At 39.6% G+C, this 20283-nt stretch overlaps 1 protein-coding gene across 1 annotated transcript in view; it reads left to right on the top strand.

The window, feature by feature from the left end:
• The window catches only part of LOC135706541 (protein turtle homolog A-like), a 1327166-nt gene that overhangs the window by 1294742 nt on the left and 12141 nt on the right, over window positions 1-20283 (top strand). The window contains exons 16-17 of the mRNA XM_065228176.1: window positions 9624-9819; window positions 9982-10040. Of these exons, the coding sequence (XP_065084248.1) occupies window positions 9624-9819; window positions 9982-10040 (255 nt within the window). The remainder of the gene's footprint in view (window positions 1-9623; window positions 9820-9981; window positions 10041-20283) is intronic.

The raw sequence follows: 20283 nt of genomic DNA, 5'->3' as shown, positions 1-20283 counted from the left end.
CTTGTTTAAAAAATTACAGTTATTTCCCGGGAAATCAAACAAGAATTCTAGTAATCAGGAAAAGAGATTATTGGAGATGTCCTAGTTAGGAACACTAGCCACCTCCAATGCACATCAACCAGTTCTATTCAACGTTTTTTTCCACCAATCCTAGTCATTTTGGGATATTTTCTACACAAAGTCCGATGCAGGAAGAAAAAAACTTGGCATCTAATACAATAAACACGACATAAGCTTAGAAAGAAATGAAGTTTTCTCGTCAAAGTACTTCTAGTTGGGTGTTTGCTAATTCGGTGACGTTCTAACTAAAGATCAATAGTCTTTCAGAAACAGCTAACTTTCAACCAGCCTTATAAATCTCGATGTCGATTCTAATAATTAATCTAGGGAGCAGTTTGGCATGTAAATCTATGGTTTACCAGCATCGTAATAGTCCAATTTACTGCGAATCTTAAAGTACACGAATCACTTCCGTTCGGATAGTGGTGGAATTTTGCAAAGCACTTTCCACGCTATACCATGCTTTGCGTTTCAAAATGTCAAAGCCATGCGTATATTTACCATTGTGCGAACAGAAAGAAGTAATGTCACTGTCGTTACTTTGCTCAACATAAACATTTTCCTACGCCTACAGCACCGTAGGTATATTTTTCTTCAGCCACCTTTCTGCAAGGTTACAGCTTATCAACTTTCCTCAAGGTTCACTTTCCCATTTCTGTTGTTGATATTTAATTCATTTACCATCGTGTACAGTACGTGAAACATTACTATGTAGGTATGTCAATTCTAAAAAAACAACTGAACATAATGCCGCAATTAATGTGTGTACGCGAAAGAAAACAAAGGCGCAAAGCGATCTGTGTTGTGTACCTTGAAGTGGGAGTATGATTTGGTTGTTTGTATAAATTAGCATAGATATTGGGGTCCTAAACCATTGCAAGTATATTGTTCGGAATAGCACAGTACGGTGATTTTTGAATCCTTCTTTTCTTCTTCTTGGTATTCGGTACTATTTATACCCATATTACGGGTAGGGTTGGCACGCTCATTATTTAATTCAAGTTGCTCTTTTGTTAATAGCTTTTCACTCAGTTCATGAAACTTGGTTTTAGTTTTGTTATCCTGTCGTACAACTAAGGTTTTAAAATTGGATTCATCACGTCTTTTCCGCGGTGACCAATAACCAGCCACACAAACTGTTTCACCTGCATAAAACATTCCCAATCTAGATCTCTATTTGCTCTAACTCGACAGTTTGATTACGACATCATAGAATCAAATTTAATATGAAAAATCGGCTCAGCAATGCGAAATTTGATGATGTCATCTAGGCACGCTTTCTCCGAGATGGCTTATCCGATCCGTTGATATATCATTAAAAAGACCTCATCAACTCATTGATTGCTATTGAATTTTGTTTTTGTTGATATGTCTGCTGGTTCTGCAGATATAATGTGCGGAATAGTTTTAATTCATGATTATATTTAAATCGATTGGTCATTCCAGCTGAAATTTTTACAGTGCAAGGTTCGCATCCACTTGTACCCTTCTACTTGCAGAATAATCCCAACTTTGTTTCCCAATTTGGGTAGCCCTACTTTTGACGGATATGAGTAGATCCTCCTTAAATTTGGGTTGTTTAGAAATAGCGTGCATCCCGCGCTAATTTTGCCCACAAACTAAGCAACTTGCATAACCTTGGTCTATACAAACCCACAAACCCTTTTGCTGAGGATGTAATCTTTGCTATCAAATTCGTTTGAAGCATTTACCTATGAGCGGCAGATGACGCGATTGTACCTGTCTTATAGCGTTCGTATGAGAAAATGGAAGAGTTGCCAGTCTTCTTGATTTGTTGTCTTCGATAATAGTCAAAAATGCATGACAAATATTAATTTTGCGTGGTTCTACGTCATACTGCGGTCGTGTCTAGGAAACAACCCTTTAATTTTTTTTTTGATAACCAGTTCTATGCAAACAGATTTTGCGGTACCCAACTAACATTTTCAGCTTCATAAACCAACTTTTCCAGCATTGTGCTGTAAAGTAGCTGAAAATAAGCTCCAGAAACAGCTACAATCAGAAGCTAGCAAAAGTTTTAGAGAGCGTTTACTCAACCTTTTCACAACCATTAGTCAATTTGTCAGACGCACTGAATAACAGCAGCCAATAAACGCTAATGTCACTTCTACGCAAATATTAGAAAACTTTCAACTTGTAGCTGCAAAACAAAGCCAATAAAGTGAATATATTACTCATTTGATGGCTTCTACACAACCAACCGCTCTTGCTGAATAACATAAACAACAGAAGTGATTTTTTAACAACTAAACAACCTGTACTTAGCTAATAAACTGTGTTACTATGGAAGCATTTTTACAGTCAGCTAAGTTTATTTTTAGACGTGTGCGGTTTCACAGCTTTTACTCTGCTTCTTTACAAAGCTGAATCAACTAGTCGAGAAAAGTGATTCATGTGCACTATTATAAAGCCTGTACTCAGCGATCGTGTTCAAGAAAGGCCTGTAGATTTGATTACATCAGTTCAAAGTGTTGGCGTAGCTAAGTTAGTAGTGTCAAGGATTGCCGATTTCCATCTCCAGTTAACCGCTCATCTTCCAATGAGAGTGAAGAATACTCCTCGCAATGGATATTCGACTTCGCTAAAAAGGTTTGTCCAGGTAGAGTTCCAGCACAACCAACTTTACGGGATACAGCCCGAAGTAACGGTTCTCTGGATGAACCATTCACAATTCTGGAATTTTCAATGGCACTTCTTTCATCAAATAACTCTGCTCCGGGAAGCGATATGATCAAATTCGACCTTCTAGAAAACCTCCCCGATATCGCTAAAAGACGATTACTTAACCTATAAAATTCATTTGTGGAATTCAATATAGGTTAAGACAGGTTAAAGTAATAGCTATTCAAAAGCCTGGGAAACCAGCGTCTGATCACAATTCTTACCGTCCGATCTCTATGTTATCATGCCTGAGGAAATTATTAGAAAAAATGATCCTATTAAGACTTGACCATTGGGTTGAATCAAACAATCTACTTTCAAATAGGGTAGGGAACTACTTCGGCCTAATCGCCCATTTTGGACCTATCGAGCAGAAAACTTCAAATAAATCCACGATTTCAGAGTTAACAAGTCAATTATGCGTTTGGTACGATACTTTAGTTAATAAGCTACGGAACAAAGTCAATGAGAACGCGTGATATGAAGGTTTGCACCCATTATTCCCAAAAACAAAAGAAGCGCTTCGACCGAATCAATTTTTATGTTCATCCGATAGGCCGAAGTGAATTTATTGGCGTTTCAATGGCGTTTCAAAGCGTTAGGCCGAGTTTAGAATCCGTACGCCGAGTTTGGCGTCAAGAAGCAGTGTTAGACTTTTGACAATATCTCAACGATTGGTTCCTCTTTATCAATTGTTATGGTACATACGGAAAGGTAAATTAATTTGGAAGCCATCAGTAATAAGAACATAACGTGTGGTGCTAAACTGCGCTTGATTAAGAAAGAATAAGTGCGGGTTGTGCTTAATAGGCCGGAAATGGGGTAGTTAACCCTACGCAATTTGGTTTCCAAAAGAGTAAAGGAACAAACGATTATCTAGCGATGCTTTCATCTAATATTCAACTGGCCTTTGTGCACAAGGAGCAATTGGCTTCAGTCTTTTTGGATATTACGGGCGCATTTGATTCGGTTTCCATAGACATACTGTCAGACAATTTGCACAGTAGTGGATTACCCGGTATTTTAAATAATTTCTTGTATAATTTGCTGTCAGAAAAACAAATGACCTTTAATCTAGGTCAACTGACAACTTCTAGAATTAGCTACATGGGCTTACCCCAAGGTTCATGTTTAAGTCCCTTACTTTATAATTTCTATGTCAAACATATTGATAACTGCTTAGATAATCTATGCACGCTTAGACAGCTTGCAGACGATGCCGTGGTTTCCATGAGAGTTCCACGTGCGTAAATCCCGCAAAGACCATTGCAAAATTCCCTTAATAATCTGTCTTTCTGGGCAAGAAATTTAGGGATCGAGTTTTCACCAGAAAAAAACTGAATTGGTAGTGTTTACAAGAAAGTGGTTTCCAGCCCACCTGCATGTAAATCTTTTAAGTAGATCTTTAACCTTCAATTACCTTGGAGTCTGGTTTGATTCAAAATGCACTTGGGGTACCCACATAACGTATTTGAAACAAAAGTGTCAACAAAGGATCAACTTTCTACGATCAATTTCTGCGACATGGTGAGGAAGACACCATAACTATATAAAAACGACTATTCTTTCAGTTCTTGAGTATGGCTCTTTTTGCTTCCTCTCGGCAAGAAAAAGCCACCTACACGGTTAGAAAAAAGTACCCAAGGTCAGTTCACTTTTACTTACTTTTGACTAGTTTGTCTCCTTTTCGCCTTCTAATGTTGTCAAAAACGGAGGAGCAAAACCACCCAACAGGGGTAGTAAAGTGTGGGAACTCAACGTTGAGTATAATCATATTTATCTACTTTTGGGTACAACTAACTTACTATTGGGTAGAAAGCTAGTGGAAAATTCCATACGAATTGCACACAAGTAAATGAAAACTACTTTGGTCCGCTTTACCTACTTTTGGGTTCCTGCACTATAGTGCCGAGATGAGTGAAAAGAACTTACTTTTGGGTACTTTTTTCTTACCGTGTAATCAAATTGGAACGTATTCAATATCGTTGTTTACGTATTGCCCTTGGCTGTATGCATTCAACACACAATATGAGCCTAGAGGTTCTAGCGGGAGGAAAATCCCTCCAGAACCGTTTCTGGGAGCTCTCATTATGAATATTGATTAAATGTAGTGTCAGTAACAACCTAGTGATTGAATACTTCGAAGAAATGCTTGAATTGAGCATCCAGTCTGGATTCGTGCGAACCTATCTTAATTATATGTCATAATTCATCCTTGCTATAACCCTTCTCGTGTATGCTTTACTAACTACAGTTCCCCCATTGACTATGATCTCTCCATGAAACAGGCTATTCAAGGAGTTCCAGATCAATTTCGACCTATATATATTTTTGCTGAAAAGTACCAACAAGTCAATTGCAATAGAAGATTTTTCACTGATGGGTCACGCATTGAAGGATCCACTGGCTTCGGCGTCTTCAAAGAATACTCAACCGCCTTTCGGAAACTTCAGGAACCTTGTTCCGTTTATGTTGCTGAGCTGGCAGCAATCAACTTCGCATTGGGGATGATTTCCGATATGCCCATAGACCATTACTTCATCTACTCGTATAGTCGCAGTTCGATTGAGGCTATTCGGTCGATGAAACAAGGTAGGCACTCATCTTATTTCCTTTCAAAGGTAAGGGAGCAGATGAGTTTGCTGGTCGAAAGATCATATATGATTACCTTTGTATGGGTCCCCTCACATTGCTCAATCCCAGGCAATGAGAAGGCAGACTCTCTCGCAAAGGTGGGCGCACAACAAGGCGAGATTTATGATATAAGAATTTCACACGATGAATTTTTCTCATTAGTACGTCAGAGTGGTTGGACAAGTAATTCTCTTGGGCGGTGGTTACATTCCATTATTCCAAATGTTTCTTCGAGAGCGTGGTTCAAAGGTCTGGATGTAAGTCGGGGATTCATTCGAGTGATGTCAATACTTATGTCCAACCACTACTCGCTAGACGCACATCTCTATAGAATAAACCTCGTTGACAGCAATATATGTAGGTGCACAACCGGTTATGATGACATCGATGACGCCTCCAGAGCACGACTATTGGATACCCTAGTGGCCCGAGGTAGACAACCCTTCCGTGAAGTAAGAGATGTATTGGGAACACGTTATCTTCCCTACATGCAAGCGATCTACGAATTCCTTTGTTTGTCTGATGTTAGAGTTTGATGTGACCATCCCCTCCTTTCCAAACAATTTCGAGCCTCCTGTTCTTGTGCTACTTGCCCCTGCCCAGCCAGGATTTGGTCAACCGTCCGAGAGTAGTATCTGAAGGAGGCTTCAGAAACCAGTTTCCTACCTAGCTCTTTCCAATCGAAATTGTTACCCATTAACCTTTAGCCCGCCACGAGTAATTGGTACCCAATACTAACCAAGAACTACTGCTATTTAAAATGTAAATTCAAACATTACTGGTTTCGGCTCCGCAAAGTGTCACACACGACTGAGCCTAGTAAATAAACGAACTAGTTAAAAAAAAGGATTGCCGTCTCCGCAGATCACAATCGACTTTCACATAAGAATAGTCATGCCACACATCAAAACATATCAAATTGATGCGTATGAAGCTATTATTTGAATGTTTTGACATTATTCTTGTTACTCATGGCCAGTAACCTTTCCCGGATGTTTCGGATACTGCTTCCGCTGGCCAAAATCAACTTTCTCATATAGGGGGCGACCCCGGCGTAGTGGTTAGAATCCATTCCTCTCACGCTAAAGTCATGAGTTCAAATCTCACTCCCAGACAAATCACGAACTACCCAAAAGCGTTAAAATGACTACAATTAAAAAAAAAGAAAAAAAACCTTTCTCATATAAATGGTCACGTGGCTTATCAAAACACATAAAGTTGATGCGTATCAATCGATTTTCCAAATATCATACCAATATTCTGGTTACTAGCGACTACTCAAGTAACACGAATTCATATAATTATGTTAAGTAAACTGCTGTACAACCTAAACCAGTCATACAAAGGTTATATAAACTGTTATAGAACCTGTGTGATGCTTTGGTAGTGATCTCCGGGTGTTCCAGATACCTGCACCGGTAGTCACAATTAACTGTCTTATGAAAACATATAATGCGATACATCAAATTGATTCGAACGAAGTGAATACCTTGGCATTATTCGTATTACTTGGGACAGGTGTTCCAAATATCGGTCCCGGTGGCCACAATCAACTTTAATTAAAATGGTCATGTGATACATCAAAACACATCAAATTGATGTGCATGCAATGATTCTTCGATTACTTTGCCAATATATAACTGGTTATGTGACCAGTTACCTAACTCAGATGTTCCGGATACCCGTTCCGGACAACTCAATCGACTTTCTCTTAAAAATGGTCATGTGACACATCAAAACACATAAAATTAATAATGCAGCCTTCATCAGTGTCATTCTCACTAAAGACTTATCCAATATTATTAGAATCCAACTCTGATGATCAGGATGCCGCATGAAGAAGTGGTTATGCAAATATTAACCTAATTACCCTTCCGGCTTAATCGCATTCGGTCTAATGGCATTCATTCAATTAAAATTTCCATTGCCATGAAAATTGATTGGATAAATATTTAACATTTGTTGACCCCTTCAACGATCTACTTAGTTTATGGAATGCCACTGATAGCACATCTGCGATATTTCACTAAATACTCTATTTGTACGCGTCAGCTTTTGGAGTGGGTTGAGTGATTTTCTATTAAAAGAATGCCTATCATTTAACAGTTACGCCTATTTGTTCTAGTTGACATCAGGGTTGCTTCCACTCACTTGCTATAAAAAATGATTTCCTGAATTTTGAAATCATTAGATGTAATAATGATATTTTGTACTTGTTAGATACAAGAAGAGGTTGAAAGGCAAGTGTTTGACTCATAAAAACTGTCAATTTCACTACCAGAGTGTTACAATCAGCGATCTTATAATTCATGAGCGTTCACTCAAAGTGGGCGCTCGCGAGTCGTAAAATCGTTGATTGTGACTATCTGAAAGCAAATTTGACAGGTTTCATGTGTCAAACACTTGCCTTTCAACCTTTTCTTGTATCTAACAAGTACAAAATATAATTATAACATCTATGATTTCAAAATTCAGAAAATCATGATTTAATAGCAAGTGAGTGGAAGCAAGCCTGGTTGACATCCACAGTGTCCAGTTCCCAAACGCGCAGATCTAGTCCTATAGCTATTTATAAAAGATTGCGATATGATTTAAAGAATTTACACTATTTTTACCGATCTTATACTGCTGCAAGAATGTAGCAACAAACATTTATTTCGCATTACAAACAGACATGGTGGAATCACTACAATTGTTAACATTCAACAACAGAGAAAAAATCTCCTTCTACCATGTCTACAATTGCCCCCTGTGCCATTTCTCTCTACTTCCCAGAACATTGTTCAAGTATGGTGTAATTAAATCTTTGTTTTTTTTTTTTTTTGCTGTTGCTTATTTATCGTTTATTTCATTCGTTTTCTTCCACGGCCATTATAACTGAATTATGTTTCCTTCATTAAGAAATGCCACTTTTTCGTTTACTTTATTCCGAATGATTCAACTTTTGCCAGTTGTACCTCGAAAACACTGAAGTAATGAAGCATGCGAATCTACGGAAGGATGGGAGTTGTTTTATATATCTACAAAAAAAAAGAAAGCGATACTTCCTAGCTCCTGGCAAGGTATACGACTGAGAAGGAGGTTGAGGGAAGTTGAGGACGTACAATCCCGGTGGCACGTTTAGCTGAGAGTGTCGAAATTATATTAGATGCAGGGTGTCGTGACGCTGGCGTCGGCTGCGACGGCGACAACGGTGACATCCAAATTGAATTAAAATCTTACATCGAGCGTTTCTCGTTAATACCTACAACGAAACCGATTTGACCCGTGTCAAACGCAGACTTTCATTAGAAAAGTGGAGATGTCAGCATGTTTGGGAAACTGTAAGGTAGTCTTCTTGCTATCCAGTCAGACTAAGAAAGTCTGGGTGTCCATTGCTGTACACAGAAGTCGTCTCAATTGCACTTGTAAGGCAGTTTCGAATGTAATACAGCAATGATCAGATTTTGTCAGTCCCCATTTTCAACAATCTTTTCTAATGTTCTACGAAACCCAAGCGCTTTTTCAGGGGTCTTGTTGCACCAAAGTGTACCTTAAACTTTCATCTTGAAGACGAAGGAGAAAGATTTTGGATTACGGTTATGTTAAATTATTCAAAGATAAAAGTCTGGTGTTTTAGTGCCTCATAATAACTACAGAAGAGCGAGTATTTAATAAATAATTTCACTTAATTAAATTGGCATCTCTATCGATATGCTCATTGTAGACAAAATATGCGTATCTATATGGATACAAATTCAATCAAGTGGAAATAAATGGATAAGAATCGTTTTTTAGCTCCTATAGGTCAATTGCTTTATATAGACATAATTATTAACCTCGTCCATTGTTATGAATAATATGCTATTATAGACTATCTGCCAAGAGCACTTATTAAAGTTATAATAACTGCCACTTCGTACCATTTTTCACTAGCGCTATTTGATTGCAGATCCATGATTTGCATATTAAAATTAAACAAACGTCATGCAACCGAAAATAGTCAAAAAATTATTATCCAAATATCCAGTCACTGTGAGTGAGTTTCGATTGTTTGTCCTTCGAATGGGAATTCTCTCAATACATGCCCAACACGCGCCGGTCATGCTTGTATGATCCTGAGCAAACACAACCGCAGAACAATCAATTGTTTTAATTAACTTACTCACAATAAAAACGGAATTTATTGAACGAAATTTTCCGATTCATTAATCGCGAAATTCATTCTTGTCTATTTCCTTCTGTACCCAATCACGCAACGAACGTAGAAAAACTCCAAGCAAAGTCCACGATGGCAGCATGGCGGTGGCGGAGGAGGTGGCAGCAACGGTGGCAGTGGCACGGGAGGACCAGGAATTGCCGGTGGCCACCATGGGCTAGGCGTCGATGGCAAGGGCAGAGATGGAAAGCCCGACCCGACAGAAGATGACAGAGGCGATCCGGACGTGATTCCCGCGCAGTACGGTGAGAATGATGATTTGCTTTTTTTTTTCATTTTCGTGTCAGCAGAGGACTAAATGATGGACAATTTTACTTGGCAGTCAAACATTTTCGTGCGATGTCTGGTTTTTCCGGAATTCTAATTTCACTCAACGCCTATTTTCCTTTCTGGTATCTTTTCTGCAGTATCGAATGACGGAGAGGATTCCAGTTTCAATTCATCCAAATGGCCTAATGGGAATTATGTAAGTATCAGTTGACAGAGAAGCGTGACTGTTTTTACGTTTAGCTTTGGTGTTGTTGCAAATTGGGATATGGGGCAGGGCGAATAGCTATCGTATACTATCTAGTGAGTTCATTGGCAAGTGCCTTTGGTTCTTATTAATATTTTTTTAATTAACTTCTGTGTACACACTAAGAATATTTTACAGGAGTCAGTATTTTTGAACTGGGTTTTTGAAGTCGGTAAAATTTCAAATGACCGCTATCCGTAAGAAATCAATGACATTGATAAATTTTATTTTCTATCAATAAATGGGGTTAACGGAACTAAGACTGTACAAGATCGGGATAAATTTTCTCCTTTTTAAGTTTCCACAGATTTTTAAACTTTTACCGAACAATTCCGCAAATCTTTACTAGCTGGATTAGTGTGTACGTGGGAAGGGAGGGGTTAAAAATTTCTCAACAATTGCCCTTTAGGAAGAATGGGTCGGAATACAATGAATTTTGAAAATTTAATATTCAACTTAGGGTATCCTTACTTAAAACAAATTCATATTACCAGTATTGTCCTAATAATTTCTTAGGAACGGCACTGGGACTATGAATTTTGTTTCAAGACATTGAGACTAGTTTTATAAATTATAAAATTTTTTAATGGAGCTAGAAATTATTGGCAAATTTTGGGTAGAATAAAATCTAGATATAATTCCCAACTTTGGGTCCTAGTTTTAAGATCACCGACAATGAAAACTTTTAAAGATTCTAGCAGTTTGATAAAGTTGACAATTTTTGACGTTGAAAATTATTTAAGGATTGGGGGCGACCCTGGCGTAGTGGTTAACATCCATACCTCTCACGCCAAAGTCACGAGTTCAAATCTCACCCCCGGACAAGTCACGAATGACCCAAGAGTGACTATTGAAGAAATGAACTGAACCGAAATTCGAACTGAAAGAAATTCGATATCGATTTTTTTAATCCTACCAGATTGGGACGAAGAGTCTCTGAATTTTAGGAAACTTTGCTAATAGGTAGAATCAATAAAATTTATAAAATTGGGATTGTCAAAATTTGGCAGGTGAAGTTTTACAATTTTCTTTGAACTGGGTACTTCGAAAATTCATAACTTTTGAACCAAGTATCGTAGAAACACTTTTTATTTGTGAGTAAATTATCTCAACAATCCTAAAAAAATTAATCTGATAAAAGTTTTCATCGAGATGTTTCACTGTTGAGGAAAATTGCAGAGAAAAACATGAAAACCATAATAGGTTAAGTTTATATTTATTTATTGTCGTCAATTAGATGTACACCGCTTTGTTACAATAATAATAACATTTTTTTTCCTCTGTTCGGGACCAAACACTACTGCGACCAGTAAATTGATCTATTGTAGTATATCCCGTGTCCTTAGTTTAGTGCATGTTGTATTACTCCATCACTATTGAGAAATGATGAAGTATTATTCGATTTTTTTACAGTTGCCACTCTTACATTTGTCGCAAGGATCCGACTCTAATTGAAAGGTCCCGCTATTTATACCCGTCGGAGTGTTGAAACACCCTCCAAAGCTGCGCCCCTTTGTCAGTCAAAATTGGATTCATTAGCAACAAAATTAAGGTCTGACACCGATAATGACCATGCATCAGAACCCTAGTCTTAACCACTTCAAACTAGGGAACAACGAATAGAAGATTGGGAATCACATAGATGAAGACAACTAACTCATTTTTTTCCTTGTTTCAAGATCATCCTCGGTAGACAAAGCCGAGTCTTGTCACTATCAACAAGGCATAAAAAGTAACAAGGACTAAGATGTGTTCCTTGGATTACTGAAAAATCCTGTTCCCCTAGTTTGAAGTAGTCAGGACGAAGAATCTACCCACGGTACGGGGCATATATAATTAATTATATATTAATAATTACATGCTTTGTTTTTAAAGATTTTAAATTCATTTAAAATTTATATGTTTTTAAATGAATTTAAAATCTTTATAAACAAAGCATAGACTAATCAGTGTTTGTCTTGATAATATTTTGTTTTTACGTGTTAAAATTACGAATTACAACACTTCAATTGTTTCAATTTGCTTTTTGTCATTGTAAAGTCTATAGTTACGCAAGGCTTGTTGTAAATAGCCTTCATTTGTGTTAAGAGTTTAAATTTAGCATAATTTGTACGATGGTGGGTTGAAAAAAAGTATTCCGATTGCGCATAAGGTACATCAAAATTCAGATTTGATAAGAGTTCTACTGAATCAATACGATGCGAAACGATTTCATTTGCGAAAGATACCATTGCAAATTCGTGACGCTCTTTTAATGTTTGCATGAGCATGCACCATTAGACTGATGCAAAATTTGAAATTTTCACTCCACAGTGCTCAACCGGTTCCAAATCGGGTCCTGATTAGCTTCCCAAAATCGGAACTCATTTGGTAAGAAACTGACTTGGCACAAAACATTTTAAGTTTATATGGAATTTGCTATGGGAAATCCAAACTTGTTGTTCATTGACTTCTAGACTTTTCCCATATTGTACTGTTAAAAGATTCTATAGCTTTTCTTATGGTAAATCGATGTTCAGTCAAACGTCAAAATAAATAGTTATTAATTGTTTAAGAGATTGATAATCTTATGGCCTGATCAAGCAGCTGTTTTGTGGGCAACACTCTATTCTGCATTATGACAAAGTAGCCATGATTTTTGTGATCTATTCTTCGCTCCAGAAACTCCAATGTTGCCTGCTGATCAGTTGATTGCGCATGATCATAAGACATATGTGGTTTGAATCATTAATAACTTTTGTTCCTTACATGTGATCGAAAAGTGGTCTTTATCAAAGTTGTAGCTGAGAAAATTCAAAATTTACACAGCTATCTTTTTTTAAAGCAAAGTGCAGTTTTAGATAGATATAACCAACTAATTTGGTATTCCCATGGTAATTTCCATATAAACTTCAAATGGTTTGTGCCAAGTCAGTTTCATACTAAATTAGTTCAAATTTTTGGAGGCTTAGTTCAAGAATTTTTGACGTAGTACTACGTCTGTGATTTCTATATGGGGCTACACTTTGTGAAAACCGAAAATGGAACATGTAACGAAATTATGAAAGATTTTGAACTTTAATAACTCAGCTGCCCCTGGACCAATTTCAATAATTTTATTACCAATCAATTAGAAATATTTCTACACATTGATAGCACTGTTGATTTTCAACAAGAAACTATTTAAAAAGTGGTAAAGGTCAAGCATTGTCCAAAAGCGTCGAAATAACTATGCATATGCTGCTTCCCCAACACAGTCATCAGAGATGCGTTTCTTGACGAAACATGTCGATGTAGCTTTGCTGCTTCCCCAACACTGTCATCAGAGAGTCGTTAGTAGACAAAACAAGTCGAAGTGGCATTCGCCTCCGATTTTCAGGCGTATGCGAATAGGGAGGATGCAATTGCGTAAAATTTTGCACACTCATGATGATAATGATGATGATGATGATGATGATGATGATGATGATGATGATGATGATTTTTTTTTTTTATTAATTAATTGATTTGTACAGGCTCAATCGAATAAACTTTACAGAGCCAAGTTATCATTTGCGTTATACATAATTGGTGTCTTAAATCTAGATTTAAAGGAACTGAACCGATTACTCGCGGTCATCTCGAGGTTAGTAGAGATTTACAGTTTTATGGATGGGGAGAGGGAGGAGGAGGTTTGAGTTATGATTTACGATACAAATATTTCATTATTCCTAAAACATGAACTTATTCCTATTCAATTTGGTATCCACAGTGTAATTATACAATTATTACAGAACAAACATAAAAAAATACCCACACGAACAAAACAAAAACTAAACACAAGGTTAGTCAAACTTACAATCTAAGGTTAATATTCTTAAAGAAAACATATATAAGTTTCATAAACTCCAGATCGCGTCTACTCAAAATATCTCGAACTGGAACATTAGGTTGTCTACCTCGAGCCCGAAGGGAATCGTACAGTTCAGATCTGACTCCGCGATGCTCAGCACAAGACCAAATAATGTGATCTGCGTCCTGGTAACCTTGTCCACATTCACAGAGATTGCTGTCCTTCAGCCCAACACGGAACAAGTGAGCGTTTAACGAATAGTGATTGGACATGAGGCGAGACATCATACGAATGAAGTCTCGACCCACATCCAACCCCTTGAACCAAGAACTCTTCGACACCTTAGGGATGATCAAATATAGCCATCGTCCCAAACTCCCTTCACTCCACTTATTCTGCCAGCTGACGAGTGACTGTTGATGATAAATGAAGAAAAATTCATCGTAGGCGATTTGTCGATCGTAAATATCGCCTTCCATAGCGCCCACCTTAGCAAGTGAGTCCTCCATCTCATTGCCCGGAATCGAGCAATGAGATGGGAACCATGCAAAGGTGATGACAAAAGATCTTAAAGATAAAGCATTTAGAAACTCTCGTATTTTCATGAGAAAATACGAGGAGTGCTTTACCGGCCTCATAGAGCGAATAGCCTCGACAGAACTGAGACTATCCGTAAAAATAAAATAGTGATTTGGTGGAAGTGAGGCGATCGTTTCTAGCGTATAATGTATTGCCGCCAGTTCAGCAACATATACGGAACAGGGAGCTTGAAGCATTCGAGAGGCGCTATGAAATTCGTTATAAATACCAAAACCAGCGGACGCCTCTATTAATGATCCATCTGTGAAGAACGATCTTGCGGAATCAACTTGGCCAAACTTTGCAGCATAAATTGACGGAACAATCATGGAAAGATGATGTTCTGGGATCCCACTAATCTCCCGCGTCATAGATAAATCAAAACTAACTGAATTGCCGAAGTCGGAGAAGCATAGACGATGAGGATTATGCTGTGAAGGGCTGACATCCAGTGTTATGTACACGTAGTACAATGACATAAAACGAGTTTGAGGGTTCAGCTCAAGAAGCTTTTCAAAATTTTCGATTACCAGTGGGTTCATAACTTCGCAACGGGTGAGGAGCCTGAGGGACAATTCCGAAAACCGATCCGATAGTGGCAACATGCCCGCCAACACTTCGAGACTAATCGTATGAGTCGAGAGCATGCATCCTAACGTGATACGAAGACAACGATACTGGATACGTTCCAGTTTGATGATGTGAGTTTTAGCCGCCGACTGGAAACAAAAACTACCGTACTCTAAAACCGATAAAATCGTTGTCCGGTACAACGTTAGAAGATCTTGCGGATGAGCTCCCCACCACGTTCCGGTAATTGTTCGGATAAAATTGATCCTTTGTTGGCATTTTCGTCTCAGATACTCAATGTGGGATCGCCAAGTGCATTTTGAATCGAACCAGACCCCAAGATATTTGAAGGACATAGAATGAGTGATCGGTTTACCCAAAAGTTGAAGCTTCGGTTGTGCTGGGCTATGCTTCCTAGAAAAAAACGACCAACTCAGTTTTCTCCGTGGAGAATTCGATACCTAGCTGAATAGCCCAAGTAGACAAATTGTCTAAGGTATCCTGTAAGGGTCCTTGCAGGTCGGCCTCTCTGGGCCCTGTCATAGACACTACTCCGTCATCTGCAAGTTGTCTCAGCGTGCAGTTGTCACTTAGACAATTGTCAATTTCTCTGACGTAGAAATTATACAAAAGGGGGCTTAAACATGAGACCCATGTAACTAAATCGAGAAGCTGTAGAGTTTCCATGAGAAAAGCTCATATGTTTCTCTGACAGCAAATTGTACAAAAAGTTATTAATTAATGGAGAAAGGCCACATGCGTGGAGTTTGTCTGAAAGGACTTCAACCGATACTGAATCAAAAGCCCCCTTAATATCCAAGAATACAGAAGCCATTTGCTCTTTTTTAGCAAAAGCCAACTGAATTTCTGTGGAAAGCAACGCGAGACAGTCGTTCGTTCCCTTGCCCCTACGGAATCCAAATTGTGTATCTGAGAGTAGGTGGTTCGTCTCAACCCATTTATCCAAGCGAAAAAGTATCATTTTCTCCAACAATTTTCGAATGCACGATAACATCGCGATGGGACTATACGAGTTATGATCTGAAGCGGGGTTTCCAGGCTTTTTAATGGCTATAACTCTCACTTGCCTCCAATCATCCGGAACAATATTGAGCTCCAGGAACTGACAAAACAAGTTCAACATGCGCCTCTTAGCGACGTCTGGGAGGTTCTTCAACAAGTTGAACTTGATTCTATCAGCCCCCGGAGCCGAATTGCCACACGAAAGGAGCGCGAGTGAGAGTTCCAGCATTGAAAAAGGCTGGCTGATCTCGTCTACCGAATTCGTCGTTTCGCGAGGAATCATCTGTGCCGGCACGGAATCAGGACATACTTTTCGCGCGAACTTGAGAATCCAACGATCTGAGTACTCCTCGCTCTCGTTGTTCGAAGACCGGTTACGCATCCTTCGCGCCGCGTTCCAAAGCGTATTCATCGACGTTTCACGCGATAATCCGTTCACGAATTGCCGCCAGTATCCGCGTTTCTTGGCTTTGATGAGGCTCTTGAGTTCGCGTTCAAGAGAAGAGTACGCTTCGAAATTCACGGGTGTTCCACGTTTCCGGAAAAGCTTAAACGCGTCGGACTTTTTTACGATAAACCTCAGTGCATTGCTGGTCCCACCAAGGGGAAGGAGGTTTCCTACGGAAAGACGTTCCAGGAACCGGCCGAGTTTGAGCTCGAAGCGCGCTGTCCAAGATCAGATTGGAGAGGAAGTTATATTCCTCCAACGGAGGAAGCCCTTCTACCGACGACAAGGCTTCCTCTATCTCGGTCTTGAACGTTGTCCAATTGATATTACGGGTGAGGTCGTACGCGACGTTAACGGATTCCGACGGATTGAACCCACTGGCAATCGAAATTTTGATCGGCAAGTGATCACTACCGTGGGGATCTTGGATCACATTCCACGTGCAATCCAACGATAATGAGTTAGAGCAAAGTGTGAGGTCTAATTTACTTCCATTTGAGGATGGACCAGCCAAACGTGTTACTTCTCCATTGTTAAGAATTGTCATATTGAAGTTATCACAGAGGTCATATATAAAAGTAGAACGGTTGTCATCATACAGTTCCCCCCAGCCTGTACCGTGGGAATTAAAATCTCCCATAATCAACCGTGGAGCAGGAAGTACTGAACATATATCTGAAAGTTGTTTTCGATTAACAACGGCTCTAGGAGGAATGTAAACAGAAGCAATACAAAGGCTCTTACCTTTAATAATAGCCTGACATGCGACAACTTCAATACCTGTAAATTGTGGAAGATTCACTCTATAGAAGGAATGGCACTTTTTGATCCCCAAAAGTACCCCTCCTCCACGCGAATCCTCACGATCCAGTCGAATAATGTTAAAATCATAAAAAGGAAGATCTATATCTGAAGAGAGCCAAGTTTCACAAAGAGCAAATGCATCACAATCATTATTGTGAACTAAAAACTTAAATGAGTCTAATTTAGGAATAAGACTTCGACAATTCCACTGTAGAACAGAGATCAAATCCCCGACCTCGTTTGGAAAATTATCCATCGAAGGAAATGATTGCTGCAAGGAGGGGCCACTTCAATGTCAATTGCTTCAAGAGAATCTTCACAGAAGGAAGCATTGCCAGAACAATGCTTTTGAGAGGATCAGAAATATTGAGGTACTTGAGGATATCGTCCACAATTTTATCAAATGAGAACAACCCAGATGAAGAAGGGGCTTCTGTTCTTAAAAATGGGACATCAGGGGTTTTGGATGTCCCCGGGAGAGGTGGAAAATCCTGGGTATAGTCAGTTCTGAGGAACCCAGGAGGAGTAGAAGTCTCTTTTTTTCCACCACTCCTTGATTTTGGCAAGCTGATTTGGGGTTCTTCATTGTCAACTTTCCGCGAACGGATGCGTTTTCGTTTCCGTGCAGAAAAACGGAAAGAAGTACCCTCCTCAGCCAAGTCAGAGTCAGTCTCGTCATCTGACAAAAGAGAGAATGGATTTTTGTCGTTGGTCGATGGCGTGGCCGTCTTAAGCATTTCCGCAAAAGACTGCCGGGAACGTTCCTTGAGTGAGCGTTGTAATTTCTCCCCGCGTTGTTTGTACACCGGGCATGACGAGAGACCATGAGGAGTTCCCTTACAGTACACGCATTTTGGTGCAGTGACTGTGCAGGCGCCATCCTCGTGCTTCTCCCCGCATTTGGAACAGCGTGCCTTGCTGCCACAGTGGGACGCCGTATGTCCCAACTGCTTACAGTTTTGGCAGTTCATGACCCGGGGAACGAACAAGCGCACATGTAGTCGAAGTTTTCCCAGCTCAATGTAGTGAGGAAGGGCTGAACCAGAAAAGGTCACACGGAACGAGTCTGTGGGGGTAAAACTCTTTTTACCCTCGCTGACAAATACTGAGCCCAGTTTTTGGACATCCAGTATCTTCACCGGGGGAAGCAAACGGTTCTTGAAACGGCCAACCGCCTGCTTCTCCAAGATCTCATGGGTCAGACTCGCTTCGGTGACCACACCTTCAATCTCCACATCACGAGCTGGGATGTAAACTCTGTACTCGAGCGTGAAGAGGTGGGAGGCAGCAATCTCGTAAGCCTGCTTCAGGTTAGAGACGGAGACACGAAGTTTATTGTGCCTAATCTTCGTGATTTCGGTCACGGCCGAGAATCGCTTCGTCAAATCATTTGAGATTTGCACAACGTTCAAAGGTTTGTTTTTGGGCTGAAAGTAAACAACCCATGGGCCAGTCGAGTCATCTGGATAGGCTCGCGATCGGGGGTTTTTCTGAGCCTGACCTTTGCCAGACTGAGACGACGAACCAGGGAAGGTATCATCTGTCTTCTGAGAAGACGTACGTTTTCGACCCTTCTTGCCATCGCGTGGCAAAGAAGTGTCATCTTCCGACAAAACGTCCATTTCATCTTGCGACAAAATGTCCATTTTGCCGTACTAGTGGGATCGAAAAACGCTCTACCACTGAAACGATAATCACTCGGACACAATACACGAAAAAAAAACTACAAACACAGAAAAACAAACTTAAATTTAACTGATGGGCGAAAGAGAGAAACAAGAATAAAAATTTATCTGATAATCCTATGCTACTACCAACAATCAATACGAAACTAACGATTTTAAATTGGCTCACCACTTTAGTAGCCTATTGGTCCCAAGCAAACGATTAACGTACCCTATTCTAGTTGAAATTCTATCACTACACTATGTTTGTTTTGATTCGCTATGAAAGTTTGACAGATAACATCAGGGGTGTGTGGATTCATGCAGAACATGCAGGGGTGAGTGAAATAGCTTGGGACTGCTTGGGACCGTTGTTCTGGTACTGAGTGAGCCAAAAATAATAATGATTTTCTTCGGGACCCAGTGGTCTTAGAGTTACCTCTATGCTACTACCACCGAGCGTTTAAACAGCAGCAGCGGAGCGACGCGCAGCGTGGATGATCTTCGATCCGCGTGTGCGGGCGGTCTTCGTTGGTGTGTGCTTATGTGAGGGTCGGCACTCAGCTGAACACACGATGATAGATTAACGGTGTAAATGCGGAGGCAGATGCTGACACTCGATGACGATGATCCGTGTGCAGGTATGAGTTACCACGCACCGATGGTGCGCAAAATGGTTGGCGAATTGGCAATCGCAATAACAATTTTCCTTCCGATGATGCCGAAAACACACTTTCTTCTCAGAAAAAAAAACTCACTTTTAGTTAATTATTTAGCTGGGAACTCTAAGCGAGAAAAAACTGATAATTTAAATCAAGCGAATAGCGAGAAAACTTCCAAAATAGCGGAGCGCGAACTAGGTCGACCGTACTTCTTGCTAGGACGCAGTGGAGTGATGATGATGATGATGATGATGATGATGATGATGATGATGATGGTCCCCTACAAAGGTTTGAGCTGGACGATTTATCTTTAAGATAATTAAATATGACATTTTAACCAGGTTAGCAAACAAAATCGAACTGGTTTCAGTTACAGATATAAATTCCCTCTAGAGTTTACAGTTGCTTCACAGCGATATAAATGTGAAAAGGCTCAGGCGTCCACCTCTTAGTTCGCCTTTTTGTCCACCTAAAATATTCATAAGTATTACAAGCAATCAAGAGTTAATGAACAATCAACAAAGCATCCTATTACACTATCAACTACGCAAGATGCTATCATAATTTTCAACAATGTCAGGAATGCTCACGAGCCCCCAAAATTTGTCAGAAAACTTACTACTAACTCAAGGTA

Source organism: Ochlerotatus camptorhynchus, unplaced genomic scaffold, assembly GCF_037179485.1.
Source record: "Ochlerotatus camptorhynchus isolate MF236.1 unplaced genomic scaffold, CSIRO-AGI_Acam_v1.1 ptg000284l, whole genome shotgun sequence".
NCBI lineage: Eukaryota > Metazoa > Arthropoda > Insecta > Diptera > Culicidae > Ochlerotatus > Ochlerotatus camptorhynchus.
This window is presented reverse-complemented; position numbering and strand designations above follow the sequence as displayed.